This window comes from Corvus hawaiiensis, chromosome 1, assembly GCF_020740725.1.
Source record: "Corvus hawaiiensis isolate bCorHaw1 chromosome 1, bCorHaw1.pri.cur, whole genome shotgun sequence".
NCBI classification, from domain to species: domain Eukaryota; kingdom Metazoa; phylum Chordata; class Aves; order Passeriformes; family Corvidae; genus Corvus; species Corvus hawaiiensis.
The window spans coordinates 92,650,108-92,674,047 of NC_063213.1; the positions used below are offsets into that span (position 1 = coordinate 92,650,108).

General features: G+C 52.5%; 1 protein-coding gene and 1 long non-coding RNA gene across 2 annotated transcripts in view; one reads left to right on the forward strand and one right to left on the reverse strand.

Annotated features, from left to right (window-relative positions):
* Positions 1-14,701: 14,701 nt before the first annotated feature.
* LOC125330615 lies at positions 14,702-19,678 on the reverse strand. Its single transcript, XR_007205640.1, has 2 exons — positions 19,515-19,678; positions 14,702-16,093 (listed from the first exon to the last, which is right to left on the reverse strand). It is a non-coding gene; the product is annotated as an uncharacterized LOC125330615 (long non-coding RNA).
* A 235-nt stretch (positions 19,679-19,913) lies between these two features.
* The window catches only part of WNT3 (Wnt family member 3), a 44,428-nt gene continuing 40,401 nt past the window's right edge, over positions 19,914-23,940 (forward strand). Inside the window, exon 1 of the mRNA XM_048313662.1 lies at positions 19,914-20,122. Within this exon, the coding sequence (XP_048169619.1) occupies positions 20,043-20,122 (80 nt within the window). The 5' untranslated portion in view covers positions 19,914-20,042. The remainder of the gene's footprint in view (positions 20,123-23,940) is intronic.

Genomic DNA, 23,940 nt, shown 5'->3' on the forward strand with positions numbered 1-23,940 from the left:
AAGGAGCAGCAAAGTTCCATCTCCCTGCCCCTCTGAAAAGCTCTTCTTTCCTGCTCTTGGCAGGGCTAATCAGATGAGACAGAGACTTGCTGATTTTGTCACCCCTGTTCAGAGGTGTTTGCACAGGAAATGCTTTTATGGCTATTTTCCAAAGAATCACAGAATGGTTTGGGTTGAAAAGGACCTTACAGACCACCTCATCCATGCAGGGACACCTTCCACTATCCCAGGGTGCTCCAAGCCCTGTCCAACCTGGCCTTGGACACTTCCAGGGATGAAACATCCACATTTCCTCACAAATTGTATAGGAATGACTGGGAGAGGGGGTTGTTTTTGATAACCCTCTCATTTTTTGACTCACTTCCTGCATCCACAGCATTATGCAGAGGATACAAGCCTGAGCATCAAGGAATTATGGACATCAGCATTTTCTGAGAGCACGTCAGGGAATATTTTTCAGCCCCAGTGCCAAGATGTCCCCAGCCAGATCCTGGGAGCAGCTCAGGAAGAGTGCAGCCCCCTGCCCCCAGCTCTGAGAGTAGAACCACGTGGAGAGCACCATGCCATGGTCCCCAGTGTCACATCCAGGCTTTGGTGTCTTTGGCAAGGAAGGTCACAGTGCCACCTCTGCAGTTCTGCTGGGACTTGCTCTCCTGACTCACATGCTCTGGTGCACCACAGCCCCAGTCCTTCGGGTTCTAGAGCAGCCCAGGTCCCTTTTCTCAGACTCTGGGAGAAGCTGTCACTTCCTTAAGCCCCTCCTGGGTGCTCAGCACCTCAGTGTGTCAGGGAGCTGCCTGGATGTGTTTTCCCCATCCTGCCTGGGGAAGGGAGCACTGCTGGGCAGGGCAGAGTTCCCACAGCACCTCTGCCAAGGGACCAGAGGGAATGGGAGGGGTGGTGGCTCCTGGGCAAAGCTGTGGCAGGTGAGGGGCTTCCAGTAGTTCTGGAAATTCTTGGAAGTCCAGTGCTGCTCTGCCCAACTCAGGTGGGCAGGTTCCCAGGAGAGCCATGAAGCCTCGTAGAGGAAGGAAAGAGCACTGGACCCCACAGAGCTGTGCAGCTCCACCCAGACCTGCTGAGGAAGGGACTGGCCAGGGCCCAGGTGGTGAAGTGACCGCAGAGGATAATCTTGTGCTGATGTTTCAACCCTTCAGTCCCAGAAAGGGAATTCCAAGGACAGAGCAGCTCACCGGGGGCTGCTGAGGCAGGCAGTTCAGCAGGGGTGGGGCAGAGGGCCCGGACACCTCTGTGGTGCCTCCTGGGAAGTGTCTCTGATGTGAGGAAGGTGCCTTCCCATCCAGTTTGGAGGGCACATTTTCACACCTCTGGCAGTATCTGTTTATATCAGAAGAGTTATGGTTGGCAGGACACGTTTTCCCTTCTGGCTGGGGTGAGGGAGAGAATTCCAAACAGTGTGGAAGTGTCTGGGTAGAGGTGGGAGCTATAGGGCAGGTGGAGGAGCAGCCACACTCCCTGGTGTTACAGCTGGGGCTGGCTGTGCCCATCAGGCAGTGTCTACACTGAAGAGCTGCCAGCAGAAGGGGCTGAGCTGCTGGGCAAGCTGAGCACACCCTGAGGCCATGGAGGGGGTCTGCGACCTGCCCTTCTTGGTGCTGGTTCCTTCTGCCAGAAAAGGGGAGCCTGGGAGAGGCGTTGGGCTGAGGAAGGACAGCCCTGGCTGTGCCTTCTGCTCTGCTCATGGCAGGACAATGTAGACGAGTCTTCAGCAGGAGGTGTCCAAGGGACAGCGTGTGGGACAATGTGAGTGCTCTTCTTGTTCCCAGACCTCTCTTCCTTCTTGGGTTATTGGGCAGCTGCTGTAGCAGGGCCTGTCCCTGTAAGTCCTGCCTGGCACGAGGTGTGAGAGAGCCCAGCGTTGGAGGGGAGGTGTCCGAGCAAGGAGGGAGGAGCACAGTCCTGGAGCTGCTCTTGGGGAAAATGCAATGAACCTCAGGAGTTTGGCTGGCCACTGAAGAGCTGGGTCAGAAGGAGGATGAAGGGAAGATGAGTTGGTGTCTGAAGAAAAGAAGGTGCCAGGAGAGGCACCGGACAGAGCTGGAGGAGGACAAGGCGGTGGAGCTGGGCATGAAGCAAGTCCAAGAGCAGGAATGTGAGTGGCTCTGTGCTGGCTCAGGACTTCGTTCCAACAGCACGAAAGGAAAAGGCTTTGCCAGAGGCAGGGCTGAGGACTCTGCAGAAGAAGGCTGTAATAGTATCAGGAGAAAGGAAAACTGACAAAAATAGGAAGGCAGCAGGAGTACCCAAGAACCCGGGTACCTGAGGGGGTCCCCCCGAATGGGGGAGGCTGCTCTCACTGTTCCACTGCCCAGTGCAAGGCCAAGGCTCAGGCTTTGCCATGGAGCTCCCAAGCCAGTAAAACCCGTGAGAGTCTGGAGGAAGAGCAGTTGTCTTCTGTCCTGGCAAGTTCCTACATCTCAGTTCCTGGGGTCATGCCCCAGGGCTTGTCATTGTGGATGCTTCTCCAGCTCAGTTATTTTATTTCAGAGCTGATTTGATCTGTGCTGGTTTGAAAGCAGTTTTAGAGGCATTTCCCAAGGCACAATGGCCATGTTTCCTCTAAAGCAGATCATTTCTGAGCCAGCTGCTTGCTGCTCTCTTCACTGTCCCATGGCCATCTGGGCAGGTACCTGTATCAGCAGTGATTTCTACAGTTCACATAGGGTTTTATCTAGGGCATTTCAAGGACATTTTAATCCAATTTCAGTTGCCACCTGGCTTCATTTGATTCACCACAAAGAGGCAAATATTGTGAGATTTTGGAGAAAAGGCATTTTATGGGATTCATGCAAATCCAAGAAAATTTCCCACTCAATGTTTATTTTATGCTGGATTTGACTTCACAGGAATTTCTGATACTTGGGTATTGATTAAATGTATTGGGCACAATACTCACATGTTCCCACCCAGGGCTTTGCAAAACCCACCCCTCTCCCCTGATCTGAGTTGTGAATTGGTCCATACAGCCCTGTCCTGCTCAGAGAGCTGGGCAGCAGGTCCCACGCTCCAGAGAGGGCGTCCAGGACCCCATGGAATCACCAGGGCTTGTACAGCCCACAAAAAGAAAGCCCCTTCCCTTCTCAGGAGAAGAAAGCTTTGGGATGGGCAGCAAAAGGCTTTCCAGCCCCTTCCTCAGGGACTGCCCAACGAGAGAGCAGAGAGGAGGAGGTGACAGGGAAGTGACACCACCATCCAGCTGTCCTCTCTAATTCAGATGCAGTTTCCTTTTGGCTCCTGTGGAGCACAGAGCAGACAGGTCCCATCCCCAAGAACTAAGGAATATTCCACGTTTCTGTCATGCTCGTAGAAGTTGTCCATCCCAAGGGACAGGGCACATCTGCTGCAGTGGTTCATAATCTCCTTCCTGCCACTGCAGCTCATGCCAGCAGCCCTGCCCGGGCACTGCCCTTCACAGGCACCACACAGGGCATGCATAGCAACAAAAACCAAAAGTCAGGAGCAAGGCCTAAGGTATCCCAACACCCTCAGACTCTGGGGTGTCACATGGCACTGCCTGATCCCAAAGACTTCTCCTGAGCTACCTCTGGCCAGGACATGATCCTCTTGCTTCTGCTGAGCTCATTCTCTCTCCCAGCAGTGTGAGAGACACACCTGGACTGCCCCAGAGTGTGGCTCCAGGCCATGGGGTGCCATGAATGTGCCTGGAGTGCCCAGGCTGGGAGAATCCTTCCCAAGGCTGTCAGGAATTACAGCCAGCCCAAGAAAGAATTGCATTCATCCTTTTGAGAGACCCCATCTGGGGCCCCAGCCCCCTTTCAGCCATCCCATCACTCAGTACCTTTGGTTCCCTTCACCACAGTTCCCAGCACCTGCCCTGGTTCTCCTGGGGCTTCATTGGCAATGAGGAGAACACAATGGCAGATATTCCCTCTATTTTTCCTGTTTTGGTCTCCTGATATCCTGTTCTCCTTGATGACCATCCAGGAGGTTTGAGATGATGTTTTTGTAGAAGGCTGTGCTTACTTAAGCACTTCTTGTATGTTGGAAACTCATTGTCCATAAAGAGATGATGAATTAGCTCAAATGTCAACGTTCCCATCACAGGCATGAGACAGATCCCTCCTCCCGTGTCCCACTGTGCTGCCTTACCCTGTGACAGTGGTGCTCATTCCACCAGCTTAGGCTGGGGAGGGAATCAACCCTCAGCTCATCACAGGGAATGCTCTGGAGCAATGCTGCTTCTCCACCCAAGCTCTGCTCTGTACCTTCCCCAGCACTCAGTGACCCTGTACCCAGATGGTTTGGGGTTTTCCTCAGCTCATCCCAGTGGGAATGGCAAGCAGCTGCTGCCTATGAGCAGCCTGATTTCATGATGCTTTAATGGAGATCCAGGCACAGCTCGGGCCCCCTCCCACCTAGCCAGGGGTGCTGTGGAACAGGGCAAGATGTGGAGAGCCAGCAACAGGGTCAGAGATCTGGAGAAGGAGCTGCAGGGCTGGGATCCCTCCATTTGGATGAGAGACAACAGAGCTCGTCCAGACCTCTCACTCTGATCGAGACTGGACAGGAATTTATAATTATTGTGACATCAAGTTAAGCCAACTGATAGTGTTGTAAATAAAACCCCCCACTGGATGCTGTCCTTCACACAGCCAGGATATTGTCACCAGGAGCTCTGGGACTGCAGGTGACACCAAGTCACAGAAGCCAAATGTTCACATGCAGCTGAAGGAGAAACCAGGTAGATTTATGGAAGGAAAAACCCCCACTGTTACTAAAGTCATCAACACTACCTTGGGCTGGGGAAGTCCCTAAGCTGCAAATTCTTGCTGTCTGGGAAATTTTTCAGGAGAAGTCTCGTTACGTGCACATTCTGTTCCTGTGATTTTCCCAAGGAATCTGCTTTTGCACAGTGTTGCTGCTGGGCTGGAGCCAAATTTCAAAATCTAAACAGAAAATTGGGGAAATTGTGAAACAGATCAAAAGAAAAATCAAATTACAAAGGTGGCGAAAATGAAAGCAGGGGACATGTCATGGATCAGAAACATGCAAACCTCGGGAAGATGAAAGGCAGAAGGAACATGATGAGACTCCTCTGGAAAAGCCCATTGCTCCTGACAGCATCCAAGTGCCTGATGGGGATTTCCTGGTGTTGTAGCTTTGTCTGGAGATGCAACAGGTCAGGGTTGGGTCCACAGCCTCCAGTGGGGGTGGGAAGTAGCCCCATGTTCCTGTCTGTGCCATGGGGAGCAGCTCAGCCAGGGCAGGGGATGCTGCTGAGGAGTCCCAGGGCCCTCAGGTGAGGTGGACAGAGATGAAAGGAGAAGCATCAGGAGTCTCCAGAGGACCTGAAGTCCAAGACTGAGAGTCTACACGTGTTCCCCAAGGTGTGCCTCTCACCACAAACAGAAGCTGAGTGAGGGGTGCCATGAACTGCACTGGGCACACCTGCACCATGCTGCGGGGGGGCTTCCAACCTAAACCCAGTCAGGACTGGAAAGAAATTGAAATCCTGGGTTTCCAACTTCCTTTGGCAGTGAAAGGTCCCTGCCTGTGCAGCAAGGCAGGACAGGGAGATGGAAGGATCAGATGCTCCTCAGGATATTTTGAAGTGAGCCATGGTGGTGTCACTTGTCCTCATAAAAAGGTGTCTTGGGCCACCCAGGAAGGTTGGTGAGGCTGCAGCCTGACAGTGAGGCATGAACAGGTCCCTGCCCACAGCATGGGGCTGGAACTTGATGATCTTCAAGGCCCCCTTCAGCCCAGACCGTTCTCTGGTCCTATGATGAAGAGCCAAAATGAGGAGGCAGCAGAGACTGCAGAGCTGCATCTCAGTAGGGCCTGTTGTGATCAGACAAGGGGTGATGGGTTTAAACCAAAAGAGGGGACATTCAGATCTAAAGAAAAAAATAAGGATGGTAAGGCCCTGACACAGGCTCCCCAGAGAAGCTGTGGCTGCCCCATCCCTGGAAGTGTCCAAGGCCAGGTCAGATGAGGGTTGGAGCACCCTGGTTTTGTTGAAGATGACCCTGCCCGTGGCAGGAGGTTGAAAATAGATGGTCTTTAAAGGTTCTTCCCAACACAAACCACTCTCAAGTGACTGCTCAGGACAGGATTGAGGAGCAGGGTCAGGATAGTCCTTTCACCCTGGAGAAAACAGGAGAACAGAGAGGAGCTCATCCATCCTGGTCAGGAAAAGGCCAACAACTCAGAGAGGCCTCCACGGAGGTCTCTTGGCTGGATGGAGAGGGACTGTTGATCACAATTAATACTCAATCAGTCCACGTGGAGCTGCTGGGCTGCAAGAAGAGAATCAATGACAAACTGAGCCAGTCTAAGAGCTCAGTGCTGCCTAAAGAGGAATCGCTCTCCCCCTCCTTTCTTCATCCCCTCTGCTCCCATCTGCAGTCCTGACCACTGTTTCACACCATATTCTGCATAATTCTGCATAATCAGGGATCTGAACTAGTCCATGGAGAGCTCTGTGGGCCCCCAGCTGGTTCCAGGTGGGATGTTTGGGTGGATACCCAGCCTTTGGTGGAGAGGCAGAGGAGACGTGGGGAGCAGCCCCTCCTTCTGCCCCTGCTGGGCTGGAGCTGAGCTCCCACCAGCTCAGGAGCTTCCCCTGAGGACATCGTGTCCCAAAAGTGTCCTGGTGGCCAAAGCCTGAGCCACAGTAGGGACTGGGCATGAGAACCCCCTCAGCCTGAGCCCTGCCCTGCCAGCCAGGCCCTCAGCTGAGCTCACCCAAAGCGTCTCCAGCTCAGCCCCAGGGTCTCCAGCTGGGTCCTTTCCCCAGTGAACCCAGCTGGGCCTGTGGCTCCAGGCGCTGCCCTGGGATGAGCTGATCGCTTTGCAGGGAGGAACAAACTGTGATTTCCAAAGCACTGAACACACACCTCCTCAGTCAGGTGCATTTTGGTAGATGAGTCAGGTTTAGGAGAACAAAACCCAGGGAGTGCAGCCAGGCAGGGCCTGTCTTGCCCCTTCTCCATCCTCAACCAGTGGGGCCACATTCCAAGAGTGGGACCAAGTCCTGGATCATTTTTGTACCCACATCACTTCACAAATGCTTTCGGGAGCTGTGTTTTGAGTCCTCTGGGTTTGCTGTCAACCACAGTTTCCTGGCCACAGTGTGTGGGCCAGTGGCTACGTGCTCTGAGCTTCCTCTTCAATGAGCTGCACCCTCCAGACACTGCTCTGTGAAACAGCCACGGAGAGGACAAACAGCCTCACTCAGGAGCAGGGAAGTGATTAAGAGGAAACCAAGTGGATGTGGATGCCAGACTGGAGGGTTCTGAGAGCGGGAATGAACTACAAACAGCCTCAAATCGATCATCTGCTATTGCTTCGGCAAATAAATGGAAGTGGGGTAGAGCCTGGGAGACTCGGAGGCGAAACACAGCACTGGGAGGAAAAGGAAAGGACAGAACAGGAATAAGCAGGGAGTGCTGATGTAATGCACACCCGGTAAAGAAGAGGTTAGGGGCTGAAGACATTAATATTTGAGGTGCAGATTAGTAAGAAACAGAGGAAAACATTATTATAAACCTTCCACACAGATTTGGCAAAGTGGGCTCTGTTTGGGGATTTTCTTTCCTTCCTTCTGCAGATGGAGAAACATCACAGCCTGAATTTGCCACTCCGACTGCCCGAGAGGGAAATCTCCCCCTTGCAGGGATGCGTCGAATTTGAGGTCTAAATTTGCAGCCGAAGGGTGTTAAATTGGCCTGAATTAACAGCAAATGCGGGTCCTGCTCTGACTCTGGGTGAAGCCGAGAGCCGGGCTGGGCTGCCCCGCGCCCACCCCCGGCTCCGCTGCCGCTGCGCTGCCAGCAGATGGTACTGTGCCCCCGAGGATCGCCGGCTTCTCCGGGAGAAATCCTTCCAAACGCTCGGGAAAGGTGTTTGCTGCTCTTCCCGACTCACCCCAGCACCCTGTTCTGCCCGAGGCACCCTGATCCCCGAGGTGAGGAGGGTCTGCTCTCGGGGACCCCCTCACTCCGCAGTGACACTGAGCGCACACCTGACAGGTGAGCTGGATTCTGCTTCCCCCCGTGACACCTGCAGCACTTCCATCCCACAGAGCTGGGGAAGGTGGCTCGCAATGGGATTGTCCTTCAGGTGTGGTTCTCCCAGACTGACTGTCCTCCTGCATCCTCAGAGCTGGGACACCCCAGTGATGGGCACTGCCGGGAGCCCAACGCCTTGGGGAAGGTGTTTTTGGGGACAGAACCTGTGCCTGTGCTTTGCTGGACAGCCCAGGTTTGTCTGTGGGGAGAATCAGTGACCCAGGGCTTCAACCCACACCACAAATGGACACAGAACAGGCTGCCCAAAGCAGCTGTGGCTGCCCCTGGATCCCTGGAAATGTCCAAGGCCAGGTTGGACGTTGGGGCTTGGAGCAACCTGGGATAATGGAAAGTGTCCCTGCCCATGGCAGGGGTGGGATGGGATGGTCTGTAGGGTCTGTGACTCTGTGGTGCCGGGGCAGCTGTCGCAGGCCCACTGGATGGCACTTGTGTCCCACTCTCCGAGCTCTCCTGGCAAGGCCCCCCTCCAGCCGAGCTTATTCCCCGGGCCAGGGAGCTCAGGTGGGAGGCAGCTCAGCAGGAGGGACTGCACCACCCTCACCGCGTCTTAGGAGAGTCTTCCTGTCAAATAAAGATGGTCTTTGAGAAACTCAGGTGATCGTGAGTCAGCCACCGGTTGCAAAAGTGTGAGCAGGACACAAGATGCTGCCCGTGCCAGTTCTGAATCACAAACACACACTGTTGTGATCACAGAGACATGGATTCTGCTCCAACACATAGGAACTCTCTCCTCTGAACACATTTTCCATCAAAAATGTGATGATAAAACAAATGGAGCAGTAGATAAAGGTGGCACTGATGTAACTAGAGATTTCCCCCCAATAAAGGTTATTTTTACAGCTGTGATTCACCACTCAGCCCCACAAACAGGACACCAGGGTAGCTGAGGGGGCAACCCCAGGGGGGGACATGCGGCTGTGATGACACAAGGACAGGGAGATTTAAGCCAGAGCAGTGACCAAGGAGAGCCTGAGGAGCCCTCCCCTGAGGAACCCTCTCCTCTCTCTGCACTGGGAACACTGGGATGGGCACAGAGAGGACCACACTGACTGGGGCATGCTCCAGTTGGCTTTTTTGCCTTCTTATGGAACAGAAGTGGATTTACAGGGATCAGAAGTGAAGCTCTGGTATCTTTTTAGCTCCACGAAGTTCCAGCTCCCCCTGCAATGAGTCCTCCAAGGGTGGCACACTTGTCAGGCTACATGACGGGCAGGATGATGCTCAGACACTCTGAGGGGTGCAGGTTTCTTTTATTTTTGTCTGAAGACAGCAGGCAAATCCCTGCAGAAGTGCCCAGCACAGAGCCTGGAAAGGATCAGCTGCTCTGCAAAGCAGGACCGTGGCAGGAGCTGAGGAATGAGGGCTGTTTGGGTGGGGGCAGGGTGGGATGCAGGGTTGTGTGTCCGCGGAGCACAGTGGGAACGGGAAATCCAGCTGCCCAGAACATGGAAATCTGTCAAAGGCAGCAAAAACCTGTCTGCAAACACTTGTCCAACTGAGTGTCAATTGAGGCAGCTGCTCTTCATTTAGAGGTATTAACCTGCCTTCATTAAAGGTCAGTTCTTCCTGAGCAGAGAGGTTCTCCACCGGGAATGGGGTGGCTGATGGGCATCATTCAGCTCCTGCTGAGCTGGCAGGGTCCGTGTCTGCATTTCTGCTGGGATGCCAGGGCTGTGCCCACGTTCAGGACAGCTTTTCAGAGGGTGTAACTCTGCTTGCCCCATGCACAGTCTGTCACTGCCTCACCCTCTGTGTGGAGCCCGGGAGGAGGATGGAGCAGGATCCTGGCTTTGCAGGAAGAGGATTCCTGTGAAGGTGTTCAGGACTATTTTCATGTTTTGTGTTGTTATCACACACAAAAACTGGACTAAATCAACACTTATAAAGCAATACAGCATCTTCTTCTCATGGAAGTGCTGGTGGGAAGGAGCCTTTGGAGGTCTCTAATCCATCAAAGCAAGACTAAGGCTGGAAGGTTCCCATGGTTTGGTCTGCCCAAGTCTCCAGAACCTGCAAGGATGGAGATCCCACAGACCCTCTGGGTAACAAGAACCCTTCAAACACAGCTCTGGGTTTAAAAAGAAACTCAAGAAGCTGATGGGAACAAACTGAGATCTGCACAGTCGTACCCTACACTGGCACTCAGACCCTCCAGCCCCGCTCAGCGCCTGGCTCTGCTCCCAGCAGCAGGCAGTGAGAGCCAGAGCAGGTCCCTGGCCTGGCCTCCCCCTCTGTCCCTCTGCCACGTTCAGGTCACAGCATCCAACACCTGAGCTCAGCACAAGGAGGGAAAGGGGCTCTGGAGCCAAGTCCTGAGGGCAGGGAGTGGGGGCAGGTCCCCGCCTCGGTCACCACCCCCGCATCCCAGCTGTGCTCTCTCACAGCTCACCACAACCCTCCGAGCACCAAAGGTCCAGGAAGGCCTGAATACCCCCAACGACCCAGGAAAAGGAGAACTGGGCTCTGCTGACCCAGCTGAGCCCAGCTGGCCAGGGCTGGGGCAAGCAGTGCTGTGCTGTGCTCCCAGTGCTGTCCTACCCCTGCAGGAGACTCATTTCCCTCGCTGGCACCTCGTCCTTCCCTCTGCCTGGGTGTCCCTCGTGTGTGACACCCCCTGGGCCTGAGCAGGACTTCCTGCAGCACATCCACCGCAGGTGTGAGCCCCCAGCTCGAACCCTGAGGTGAGGAGGACCCAAGAGCACAATCTGAGCTCTACCACACAACTTCGGGCCTTGAGTTATGCAACTGTCACTGGAGAAATCGGGGGAGGCAGCACAGAGCTGAATTTATCCCTTTCACTTCAATTCTTGGCACCTGGTCAGGCAGATCCCTCTGGAAAACCCAAGAGCTGTGACAAGCAAGAAAACTCTGTCCAGCTTCCCTGGAAGAGGCGTTCAGCTCCTTCCTCGTGGCTCCTGTTTGGGTGGAGGTGAGGGTGTGAGGACAGACAGTGTGAGCTGTTTGTCAGCTCCGAACACAGAAAAATTCCCCAAGTGCAGAGGATCCAGGGGGGGAGGGTTGTGCTGGGGGGAATAATGGGCTGGAAGAGGCAGCGATCTGCCCTGTGGGGATGGGTTCCCAGGGCAAAGGATGCACAGCTTGTCCTAGATTTTTTTTTCCCCCCTTTTTTTTCTTTCTGAGATCCGAATGTATAATTGCAGGAGGGGACAAGAGCGAAAATGAGCTGAAGACTCGTAACTGCAGAGGCCGGTCCCTGTGAGCAAAGGGCCACATGTCCCCTTTTATCGCCAGCCATAATTCCCTCCTTGGCTCAAAGGCGGCTGTGAAAAGAGCAGGACTGGTTCAAACTTCCTTGGGGTCTCCGTGGCAACCAGCCCTGCAGGAGCCTTTTCTTCCTTTCCCCTCCTTCCTCTTTTGTTGTTGTTGTTGTTGTGTCATTAAAACTTCCCGGATTGAATCCCCACCAGGCTGCTCCGCAGGCCCCTCTCCAGACCTCCTGCCTGCCTCCAGCCAGCTGCCCTTGCCTTTTCTCATCCCCTACACCAGCAAAGTTCAGCCCCAGCCCAGCAAAGCCCAGTCCAAACTCAGCCCCAGCTCAGCTTCCCATCGGGATATTTTTCCTGTCCCACGTTGTCCCCACACGGTATTTTAGCTTCTTCCAGTTCAGCCCAACATCCTCAGAGTGCTCAGACAAGACTGGGGATTCTCCAGTCCCTTCAGGCTGGGCTGTCTCAGGAGGGGCATGGGGCAGTCCAGCCCTGGCACCCCCATTCTGCAGCCCCAGGGCTGAGCAGAGCCCCTCGTGCACCGAGTGCTCGGGCACAGAAGGGGCTGCTGGGGACCTGCAGAGCCCCTGCCTTGGACAGCCAGTCCTGGGCAAGCACAGCAATGCCAGATCCAGCACCTCACACCCTCTGTGAGAGCAGGGGACAGCCCAGGATGTGAGATCTGTGATCTGTGTCACCCATCCCTCCCTGGCAGCGCCGGTGGCATGAGGAGAGCAGCGACTTGGAGCCCAGCAAACACCATGGATTAGAGCTGCTCCTGTGCTGTGCTGCCTGTGCCAGGCTGTGACACCTCCCCAGGGGCACAGCCAGGGCTGGGGTGGGAGCAGATCTGGACTCTGGGGAGTGAGGCTCCATCTCTGCTCCCTGTGACCAGGGACAGGACCCAGGGAATGGCTGGAGCTGTGTCAGGGGGATTTAGGACGGAGATCAGGAAAGCTTCTTCCCCCAGAGGGTGCTGGGCACTGCCCAGGCTCCTCAGGGAATGGTCCCGGCCCTGAGGCTGCCAGAGCTGCAGGAGCGCTGGGACAGCGCTGCCAGGGATGCCCAGGCTGGGGTTGTTGGGGGTGTCTGGGTGGGCTGTGAGCTGGACTGGGTGATCCTTGGGGATCCTGTCCAGCTCAGGACATTCTTTGAGTCTCATCCCGTGATTCCAGAGAGAAACATTTCCTATGGGCACAGCAGCCAGGGCAGGGCCAGGGGCCCAGCAGGGAGAAGGTCTCCAACGCTCACAGTGCTGCAGGGCACTCACACCCAGCCACAGCCCAGGGAAAGCACGGCACTGACGGAAATCCGTGAAGCTCCTTTTCCTCCAGCAGCACAGGCACTCACTCACATCAGAGGGCCCCACGATTTCCAGCTACAACATCGTGGAAAATCACAGCCTGCAGCAAAAAATAGCTGGTCTCATTCTTTTACCAATCTCCCAGATACTGCTGGGCTGGAGTCCTGGGGAAGGAGAGAAGGAAGGGGAGGAATGACTCTGCTCTGTCTGCTCTCCATCCCTCCCCCATCCCTGGGATGCATTCCTGCAGATGTCAAGGTAGACAGAGCTGCCTCAAACAAGCCCAGGACCTGGGGCGTAGTTTCTTCATGTGCTCAGCTCATCCAATTAGCCAGATTTACTGCAGCCCTGAGAGGCAGCTCAGCCTCTCCCGTGGATCCAGGCTGCCCCAAACATGAGGTGAAAACTTCACTTCCAGCTCGAGAGGGACAACACAAACTGGCCTTACAGTGCTTTGTGTGATGGAGCTGCTCCCAGGAGATCCCTGAGGCTGCTCCCCCACCAGCCAGACCTTCCACAGCTCTGGCACATCCTCACCCACCCTCACCCAGCCCTGCTCCATCCCATTCACCCACAGACCCCTCACACACACCCTGGCAGCTGGGGCTCTGCCCATCCCACTCACGCCTCCCCTGTATCCCCAGCTACTGCTTGAAATTGGTTAAAAAATCACATCCTTGTGCAAGAAAACCTTCTGAGACCTTCCCCACAGGCCTTAGACCGCCCTAAGTGGCTCAGGTGAAGACTGAACAGAGCCCTAAATGGCATCTGGAAATAATTTTCCCACTAAGAGCTCATGGCTGATGGGCAAAGTGTCCTACTGCACCAGACTTGGATTTTCCTTTCCTTCGGAAGAGAGTGGGGATGACTTGGAGCAGGGGTGACATGGACAGAAGAGCAGAAGGTGAACAGAGAACACTTCAAAGCTGTGTCCCGAGCTCTGTAAGCCCAGAGCAGTGACCCCACATGATGCCAACCCTATTTCAGGTAAATCTGTGCCAGTCCAACATAATAAACTCCTTCTATTTACTGAAGTTTGGGATGGGTTTCGTTGCTCGCTCTCTGTGCTCCACGTTGCCATAGCCACTAAAACCCACGTGTTAGGCCTTCATTAGGGGATTTTTTTTTTTTTCTGAACCTCTCCTTGGCAAAATAGAGGAAAGATCTGAAAACCGAATGGAGTTTGAAGTGTGAGGAGCAGAAGGAATTGAAGGAGATGACAGTGAAAGAAAGATGTTTTTATTGACAGTTTGTAACTGCTCCAGTTCATGGGCACCCAGGCACTGAGGGGAAGTGTCCTTGGAGGATTTCTGGCAGTGCTGGAGGAGCCAGCGCTTCCATCTCACTCATTGCCTGCGATTCCCCAGCCACAGAGCAGGATATTTGTGACTAGAAAGGAGGAGAACAACTGAACCTTGGGCAGCACCATTTATCCTCCTTCTGCCCTTCAAATACAAAATCTGGGATTCCAGTTCTGCTCCTCTCAATATTTATGAAGCCTGTGATTCACGGCTGTCCCTTGATGTTCCAGCTCAGGGCTGCACAGAGGGGGAGACAGCTCCTTCCTGGAGGAGCTAATGGGATACACACAGGAAATGTGATTTCCCCAGGTTTACAAGAAAGAAATCCAGGGACAGGTAAAGAACCTGGGCCAGCAAAATCCCGTGAGGCGTTCTTGGGAAAAGTTGAGAACACAACACAAGTTTCTTGATTTGGATCTCAGAACAGGTACTACAGCAGGTTACACTGCTGATCTTCTAAAATGCAACCTTTGGGTTTGAATAAAAATATACCTTTTGTTTTTGAAGAAAATCAAATTTTGAACAAAAACTTATCTGTTTTAATTTCCTTTTTAAAGGAAAAAAAAAAAAAACAAACCAGAAATCCCAGTGTCTTGGCTACAAGACTGGGATATTGCAGGAAATTGGCTGAAAAGAATTTCTACCATCACTGGAAAAGAAAAAATATCCCAAGTGGAGGAATTCTATGTCATCAGCTTAGAACAGTTTGTAAATAAATGGAGTGAGGTAAAGGCTATTTACAGAAAAAAAGAGCCATAAAGTTATTGCTAAAACAGTAAAAGCAGTGGCAAAGGGTTTTGCTAAACTCAGAGGTTTTTATTGCCATCACCTCAACAGCCACCAGACCTTCCTTTAAAGCCTGACTTCCCTCTGCTTTCCAGCCACATCTTTGGCAAAGGGAAACTTCAGGAAGAAACCATAAAGTAGAAGCTGCATCCTGGTGCTCAGCTGAGCAGGGGAAGGTCCCTTTTCCTACAGCTGTGGGTGCTTTTCCCTGTGGGCACTGAGAACTCCACACATCATCCGCAGGCAGGCACAGGTGAAAGGCAGCCTTGGCCCCACCCTGCTCTGGGCTCACTGGGACGTGGCACTGAAGCTGTGCTGGGGCAAACTGGGGGGTGAGGAATGTGGGGTGTGGGATGGCCACTGGTGTGGAGAACAGGGAGAAGATCCATGGGAACACACAACAGTGTCCCTGTCCAAAGGGAGGAACACCCCCCAAGAACCCTCCTGAGGCCGCCCTGCTCTGGTGTTATCACAGGATGGCTCTGTCCAGGTAAGACCTGGGTGAGCCCAGGAGGCACCAACTCACAGCATCCCCACCAGAGGTGAAGAGCCAGGAACAGCAGAGGAGCAAAGCCTGCAAGAGCCAGAGGGAACACAAGGATCCAGGAGAGAGGTCTGGCCAAGAAAAATGAGGAATAGGGAAGTTCAGAGGGAATGTTAATGTTACCTGTCACAGGTTAGCAGCAAACAGAGCCCCCAGAAACACTCAGGATTTCAGTAGTTTAAGGTGGAAGGAGTCAGACAGTTCATCAGCTTCGAGGAAAGATTTCCTCAGCTCTTTACAGATTTTCTGTAATTATTTACTTTAGGACTGATGACTAGAGCCATCAGAGTACTAATGTCCTATTTTACCTCCACTTTAGACTTTAAGACCAAAATTTAGGTCTTCAAACCAACAAACCCAGCTTGTTTTAGGACTTGAAACCCCTTTAAAGGCCATTGTCCAAGAGATCCACCTCCAGTTCCTGCTCCTGCCCATGCCCAGAAGTGAAATTCCACTTTTAGCACCCACTTTAGCACCCTTCACCTGTGACCTGGGGTGGACCTGCAGGTGAAGCCCTCTGAACCCTCTCACCACTTAGTGCTGCACCACAGGCCTTGCACATCCCCTGCCATCCCCAAAACTCCGAGCCAGGGGTCTAAACCCCCTCTGAGAGCTCATCCCAGTCACTCATCTCCTGCCCATGGCTGTGAGGTGTGCCTTGTCCTCTTCACATCAGCCTGACCATGGGGTGACTCTGCCAGGAGGGGTCTGAGCTCCCGGAGTCTCACACTCCTCGGGGGTTCCACACATTGAAATCCACACTGAGAACAAATCCAGGAGACTCCACGGTCCCATCACCTTCCCAGGCACTTGGGTTTCTTGCTGCTCGTAGATTCAGATGGAGAAAGGAAGAGAAGCTAAAAGAAGGCAAAGTTGCAAAGTTAGAGCCCAAGGGCAAGGGGAGGCACGTTTCCAACAGGATCACAATGCTCCTTTGCTGGAGTGCTGTTGGAATAAACCAAAGGATCCCTTTGGATGCCTTGGCCGAGTCTGCAGTGCCACAATGTCCCACAACACACGAGGACCTCTGTGCTGGCATTGTAAAGGCAGCAGGGCTTTTCTTGAGCAGCCAAACCTCTGACTTCCTCAATTCCTTTCATTTCTGGGCATATTGAAACTGGGCTATGAGAGTCAATATTGCCAAACTAGACAGAGTGATGTGATTGAAAAGACCCTCAGTTAATAAAACTGTCACTCAGCAGCACAAGGAGGTATCTATGAGTGAAATTTTGAAATTGTACTCTTTTGGGTAACTGTCATTTGCTCTTAGAAATTACATTTAAAATTAATGTTTGCTGTAGAACTTATAAATATTTGTTCAGGCTAGCATGAAATATGCCCAGGATAATTTTAGCATGTACGCATCAGATTTTCGTTTCACAGCAGAGAAGACTCAAAGTGAGTCTGTTCCCCTCACAGACAATGGAGTCTTCATCCCTGGGAGACAGGTCCTCCTCCCTGGGGAGCCATGCCTGCCATCCCAAGGCTTTGGGGATCAAGGCTGCTACAACCAAAGCCACAGCTGAGAACTGCCATTGTTTTTCTGCTCATTTTTCTGCTCATTTCTCTGGGAGAAACTCGGAGCCAGGAGTCTCTTGTAGTTAGGTTAGGGATGGGAAGGACCTTCTGCCCCCACGATCTCCAGTCCAAAGCAACCCCAGACACACTCCAAACACAGTCTCCTCACAAAAGGTGGGACAACACAAATGATGCTGGGACAAACAGATGCTCAGAGCAGAGAGAGCAGTGGAATGGAGAAGTTAAAGGAGTGGGGGGATGAGTAACTCCAGAAACACCCTCAGACACCTGTTGGAGCCATGGAGAGCATTCCCATGAATTCAGTGTGCTTGGGATCAACCCTTCACTGTGCATCTTTGAGAGCCTGCCTGTGGCCATGTCTGTTGGGTGCTGGGTGGGCACAGGGGTGGAGTGGGAGCTTTGTATCTCCGCCCTTGTTGTAACACAGCCCTTCCCGGGGCACACTGAGATCCCTTCCCAACCACAACAGCAAATAAAGCCTCTGAGTTTGGGTCTGGGGTCACTTTCCCTCCTGGTTCCTGCAGACGAAGCCCTTTGTACCTCATTATTGGCTTGGTTTATAAATCCCAGCACCAAGAATTGGATAAAAGAGCCTTTTGTGTTCCCCAGTGTCTGATGGACAGGGACATCTCAGCCACCACAGAATCATGAAGGTTGGAAAAAACCTTAAAGAACATCGGGCTCAACCATTAACCCAGCACTGCCAGGTCCACCAAGACCTTGATGATGGTCTCCAACCAGCAGCTCAATTCAGATTTCAAAAGCTTTCCCCGGCTGGATTTCCACAGTGCCTGAGGTTTTTGTCCTCTCCCCTGGGCTCAGCCACCTGCAGCATCACCTGAGACATCTCACTTCAGGCTCTCCATTTGCTGCCTCTCTAGCAGTGACACTTTAATGACAGAAATTCTGTCCCTTGGTACTTTTAATCCTTATTCTGTTTGTGCAGCTTCCAAACATCCACCAATACAAACCTGGGCAGCCCTTCAGTTCTGCTTTGGCCAGAGCAGCTCCCAGGCCCCTCAGTGCGTTTCACACAGCCCAGGGCTGTCTGGGCAGCAAGGGAAGACTGCCTGTGACCATTCCCTGGCCCTGGAATGACACAGACAGGGGCACCTTCATCCATCCTGCTGAACTCCCTTCAGCTCTAGAACAGGTGAGTCATATCTTAAGGGATTACTAGGAATAGTTCCTGCCCCACACTAACCCCAAACTGGGACTAAAATCTCTTCAGGGCTGGGTAAATTGTCTGGGCCAGCTCCGCACCAGGGTCCGTCTTCGTGGTTAAAAACATGGGCAGTAAATTTTGAGATCTGGGAAAGATTTATTGATAGTGTTTAATTTACTGGAGCAGATTAAATCCACGTGTCCCCAAACGTCATTTGACAATTGCTGCTTTCTTGGATCCAGGCAACTGAGTTCAATAAAACCCATCTGGGTTCCAGGAAGATTCACCAGGACAGACTACACCCAACATCCCCTTTGGGATTTGAAATCCCACAAGAGAACAAGAATATTTAATATCTATGGGGATCCACAGTCAGCTGGAAAACCCATCGGAGTAAGCCTGGAGAAATTTGGCCTCCCAGTCCTTGCAGCAGGCACAGGGAGTGATGGAGAGGGGAAGTGTGAGTAGCTGCTGAGTGTCCTCCCTTGAGCATGGATGGCCAGGACACAACCAGCACTCCTGAGAGCAGCCCTGCCCTAACTCAGCATCCAAACACACCAAAATCAGTGAGAACTGGGAATCAAGAACGGCAGAAGCAAGAGGCAGATGCATCACAGCATCATGGAATGGTTTGGGTTGGAAGGGATCATCTCATTCCACCCCTGCCATGGGCAGGGACACCTCCCACTGTCCCAGGCTGCTCCCAGCCCCAATGTCCAGCCTGGCCTGGGACACTGCCAGGGATCCAGGGGCAGCCCCAGCTGCTCTGGGCACCCTGTGCCAGTGTGGAATCAAACAACAATGAGGAATTTGTCTGAGCCCAGAGCCTTAAGATCAGGAGAAGGTCTAGAGCTTTCAAACCATGAGATGCATTGAGCTGCCCAAGACAGGACCTGGAATCTCCACTACTGCCATGGCTCTGAAATAAACTGGTTTGTTGGCTGCTCCTAAAGTACCTGATCTCAAGGTGGTTCCACCCCAGGCATCAGGGCAGCACCAGAGCTGTGGTTGCTGAGATGCTTTAGGAGCAAAAGCAACTTGTTTGGCTTCTCCCATTTCTTTGTCCTGTTCTGTCGAGTCATCCCCTCCGACTGCACAACAGCTCCAGTTAAAACAGGCTCTCTACCCAGTAACGAGGATTTTTATGGAAAATCTTTGTTGGGTCTATGTGCAAATCATGAAAGTGATTAGGGGATTTTTTTGTTACATGTGTGGGGTTTTGATATTTTCATCTCCCTGCATCCAGAGATGCACTTCACAAGCAATCCATTCGTGGGACACGTCCCCATCTGCCTGCTCCCCTCTCACCATGACATGGCATTTTTTTCTTAATAGAAGCCCAGGCTGCCTCTGCTCCCCCCTCCATCCATCACCCCCACACTCTGAAAACCTGGGCACTGCAGGTTTCGTTCCAAGTTTGTCACCAGTTTTGCCCACACCACCACATCCAGAGGGGTTTCTGCCCCTTGGTGCCCCCATCCCTCTCCATCTGAAGAACAAGTTCTGTCTCACTCCCGCTGTGAGATTAAGCTCGATCACAGCCACCCCTCAGCACAGCCACCCTTCATCCTTACCTTGCCGAGTCCTGGCATTCAGGGGCAGCACATCCTGGGCTCCAAGTGAAATTGGGGGGAAAAGAAAAATGGAAAAAAGAAATTTTTAATTGAAAATCCTCCCCCCCCCAGATCCCAGTGCCCCAGTGCAGTGTGGTGCACAGAGGGTTTGTCCGTGGCAGCGAGGGCTCGGAACAAAGTTGTGGGGTGGAGGGGGAGGAGAGGGTGATTGACAGCCCTGGGCTGAGCCTCATCCCTCACCTTGGGCCATGCGGTCTGATTGGCCGCCTGCTGACATCCCCGAGCCCTGCACTTTTTAATAGACGCTTTTGGATGATCTACGGGGGAAAGGCTTGGAGAGGTGTGTTTCTGACAAGCCAGAAAGTCACCCGAGCCACGAGGGACTTGGTTTCACTCTTTTTGCCCCCCCCCTCCTTTTTTTTTTTTTTTTTTTTTTTTTTTCCTGGGAGGAGGGGGATTCTTCATTTTGGCACTTCATGTTTTTCTGAAAACTTCGCAGCGATTTTCCCCTTGCACCAGCCTGGACTAATGGATTACCACCTGCTTGGACTAATTCTGTCTTTTCTCTTCAATGGCACAAAGGTCTTAGCCGGTTACCCAATTTGGTGGTAAGATTCCTTCCTCCCCTCGCCCTTCCTCTCCCTATGATTGATTAATGAATTCATTAATTATTAGCCATGGGAGCTGTGTGTTCCTTCCTTTTCACCCCTCGCCCTGCGGAGCTGCCCACGGCTGCATGGTGGAGTCGAAGCGTAATTTCGTCAGATTTGACCTCTAATTAATGAAATCAATGAAAAGTTTGGGGGTTATTTTGAAAGGGCCATGCCTGGGTTTCCCTTTGCGCAAATGGAGGCTTCCCCACCACTCTTAATTTCTCCATTTTCGGCACTGTAGCGGTGGGCTCTTGGTTCAGATGTGAAAGGATGCGGTTTTATTTCCTTGTGCAATGGGAATTTTGTCTCTCGCATGACTCTGCCACAGGGATTTTCTTCCTTTCCACGAAACTGCAATTGATCCTTTAAAAAACAAAAAAAAATTAATTCTATTTTCTGTTTGGTTGCTGCATTTTTTGGACTTCTTTCCCTTCTTTTGTTGTATTCTGTCGTGAATTTAGTCCGGCAAATAACGCAAATGGCACCTGAGAAAACATTCGTTAGTAAAATTGCTCAGAGGTGGATTTTGGTCATTTTAATTATGGAAATGTCACTAATTTCCTTGCACCAACCAGAAAAATAATTTTTAAAAGGATTGGTTGTATCTTATAATGAGGCTGATAAGTAACCTGAGTTACTTATTTTAAATAAATCTAACACTATACAAATAAATACAGTTACAAAATGCAATTGGAAGCCCTTTAGAACAAGAAACACAGAATTAAATATTCCAGGTCATTTAAATCCAGCAGACAGCAAGTTGCATAACAGAATATTTCCGTTTATTTCTGTCTTTATGTAGGATTTCTTGTTGGAATATCTCTTGTTAAGTTTCTGTATGTGTCAGGTAGGGGCTGTGAGCCTGATGATCCGTAGGGAAAAGAGGGAGATGGTGGAATTTGGTGCTACTGAGATTCTTGGGTTATTCTCGCCTTTCCAGAAAAGTCTCTTTTTTTTTATTACTGAATTAGATCCTTTCAGTGCCAACATGGAGATGGCAAGAAGTAGGTGGGAGTGAACTTGGGAATGGACTGCCATGTCTGGGAATATTTACAATTCAGAAGGGAAAAGACAAATTTTTTTTTAATAATCCATTTATTACTGTGGACTTTGGGAATGAGAATGTGCCATTCCAGAGGAGAAAGACTGAGAATACAATGAGAAGTCCCCGCACAGGAAGCGTTTCAAAGGTTCATGAAATGGCTAAATCACAGCAGGTTTTCCTGGAGAATTAAATTATTTCCTCGCCCTGAGCGTGCCTGCCGAACTTCAGGCCCTCAGCCCGGGGCAGGGGAGCCTCCTGAAATACAGACAGCAGCACTTTGATTCCTTCCCTCCCTTCTCTCCCCCATCTGGGCACCGTTGTGTGGGCACGGGGCGCACGGCGGGCTCTGGAACAGGTCAGGATGCCAGGGCTGGATCTGAAGGCAGGAGCTGCGTGGGGCAGGGACACCTGGCCATGACATCAGCTCTCAGCGTCCCACCAGCTCCTGACCTGCTTCAGGCTTTGATATAAATCAGGATTCAATGCCCAAATCAAGGAGGGTTTCAACTCTCAGAGCGAGGAACCGAAACCTTCTCGACAAAAAGGTCTCGTCTTCCCCTGTGAAGCAAAAATGTCCCCGTGAGCAAAATGTCTTCTGTCCCTGTTTTCAGGAGCAAACGCTGCAGACAGGTGTCTGCCCCACTCCCTTCTCCCAAACCCCTCCAAGTTCACCCCAGAGGAACAATACAGAGGATGTAGGGCACAGACACCAGGGGCATGGCAAGCAGCATCCCTGGGAAAGGAGGGAGTCGAACACACTCTCCACGGAATTTCATCCATAGATCCAGGTTTTGCATATTTTTTGTAGATTCTGGCAATGCCAAAGTGCCAGAGAGTCTCTGCTGTGCTGGAGGGACGTGAGGAGGTGCCCCGTGTAGGGTTGAGGCTGCAAATGCTGTGGGGTTTTAGAGGTTTCTTGAAGGCTGAGGGAGCAGGAGGGCAGAAATATCTGGGCCAGGGCTCCCTGGCTGCTCAGGCACAGACAATGCTCCCAGAGCACACAAACTGAGGTCTCCTTTGGTCCCACTGAAGGCTTTCAGTATCTGCTCTGTGGAGATGAGGTTTATGCAGTGGCATGGCATTATCTATGCTCTTAAAAAAACATCATTTTCCAATTGTCTTCCTGACCCTCTGATCTTTAGGCAGGCACAGAGCAGGCTTTGGTGGATGAGCCCCACTTGCAGGGCTCAGCACACCCCAAAACAGGGCAAGGGAAGCAAAGGTGGGGCACAGCCCCAGCCTGGTCCCCTGTGCTGGTGTCCTGCATCCCCAGGCCAGGCTGGACCAGGGCTCCCCTGGGCTTCCTTATCCCCAGCCAAAGCCATCTCTGCTAAATACGAGACTTTCAGGGGTACAGTTCATGTGGCAGGGCCCCTGTGCTGCTGGGACAACCTTCCTGGGTGTTTTCCTGCTGGATAGGGAATGCCTTGGCAGCAGCGTCACAACGGATCCTTTCTGCTGTGGGACAGAAAGGAGAACAATGTTTATTCCTGTGGTGCGGAGGAAGGGTCTGGACGTGCCCAGGGAATAGAAGGGTGATGAGAACAGGGTCTGATCACCTTGGAAATGGGTTTGGGGGCGGCTGCAATAATCCTGCTGCTCCACGGTGCAGCCAGACAATGCCAGGCACCCGGCAGCAGTGACAGCGCAGGGGATAAAGGCAGAGGGATGGAGCTGCTGAGGGTTTGTGGGTTGTGCTTTGCTGAGGGGCCAGAGAAGGACGTGGCCATCAGGTCACATTGTCCAGAGAGAGGAGAGCCCAAGTGCAGCCCCGGAGCTCTGCGGGGGGGTCCTGGCCCAGCTCTGGGCACGGGCACAGTGCACAGCACAGGGAAGGTCCCTGAGCTGCAAACCCAGCGCTCGGTGCCCAGGCTCGCTGATGGCAGCAGGATGGAGGAGCCAAGAGAGGGTTTCAGCCCAGCTGGGTTGTTGGAAACTCCCTGACATCGCCCTGTCCCCAGCCAGGCAGCTCTGAGTGAGGTCCAGGGGTGGCTCAGACTGTGGATGGAACCTCCAGCAAGCAGGAGAGGGATTTTGACACAGGTCCAACCCTTCTTCACATGCTCCCATCCTATTACAGCCGTGCAAGGGAACAAATGGGGCACAGATGGGAAAAGGTCAGCAAAATGCTGCCTGTGAGTGCTGACAGGAGGAGCTGAGAGCAACAAAGCTCCCTCAGAGACGTGTCCAACACTTGGGCTGTCTGGTTACTGCTGCTAAAAGAGAAGGAGGAGATGGGGAGCTGCGATGAGGCCATGGAGACCAGGCTGCTGCTCCTCCTGACCCTTCATGAGTGGATGGGAGCAGAGGGGGCAGCGGGGCTGTTGCCATTCCCAGCCCCATGGGCAGCAGTCATGGGACGTGCCAAGGCCTTTTAGGGCCAAGCAAAAGGGGTGGTAGTGACACCAAAGACACCTCCAGTCATTTTTTTAATCTCAAATACCCTGATGGCATGGATAATACCACGGATGGCAGGACATGTCTGAGCCATTGGGGTTGGGGGGATCAAGGTATGGAAGACAGGTCCATGCAGAGTGTGGAGATGGATGGGTGGGCCCAGAGCTTTGTGGTACTGTCCTGGGAGAATTTAGCTGGAAATCCAGCCCCTGGCCAGAGCTGCATCAGTGCAGGCCACCAGAGAGATTGTGTCCCAGGAAACAAGCAGGAATCACTCCCAGGATGTAATGTATGTGCAGGGGCTGAGGAACTCAATCAGAGAGACATTTCC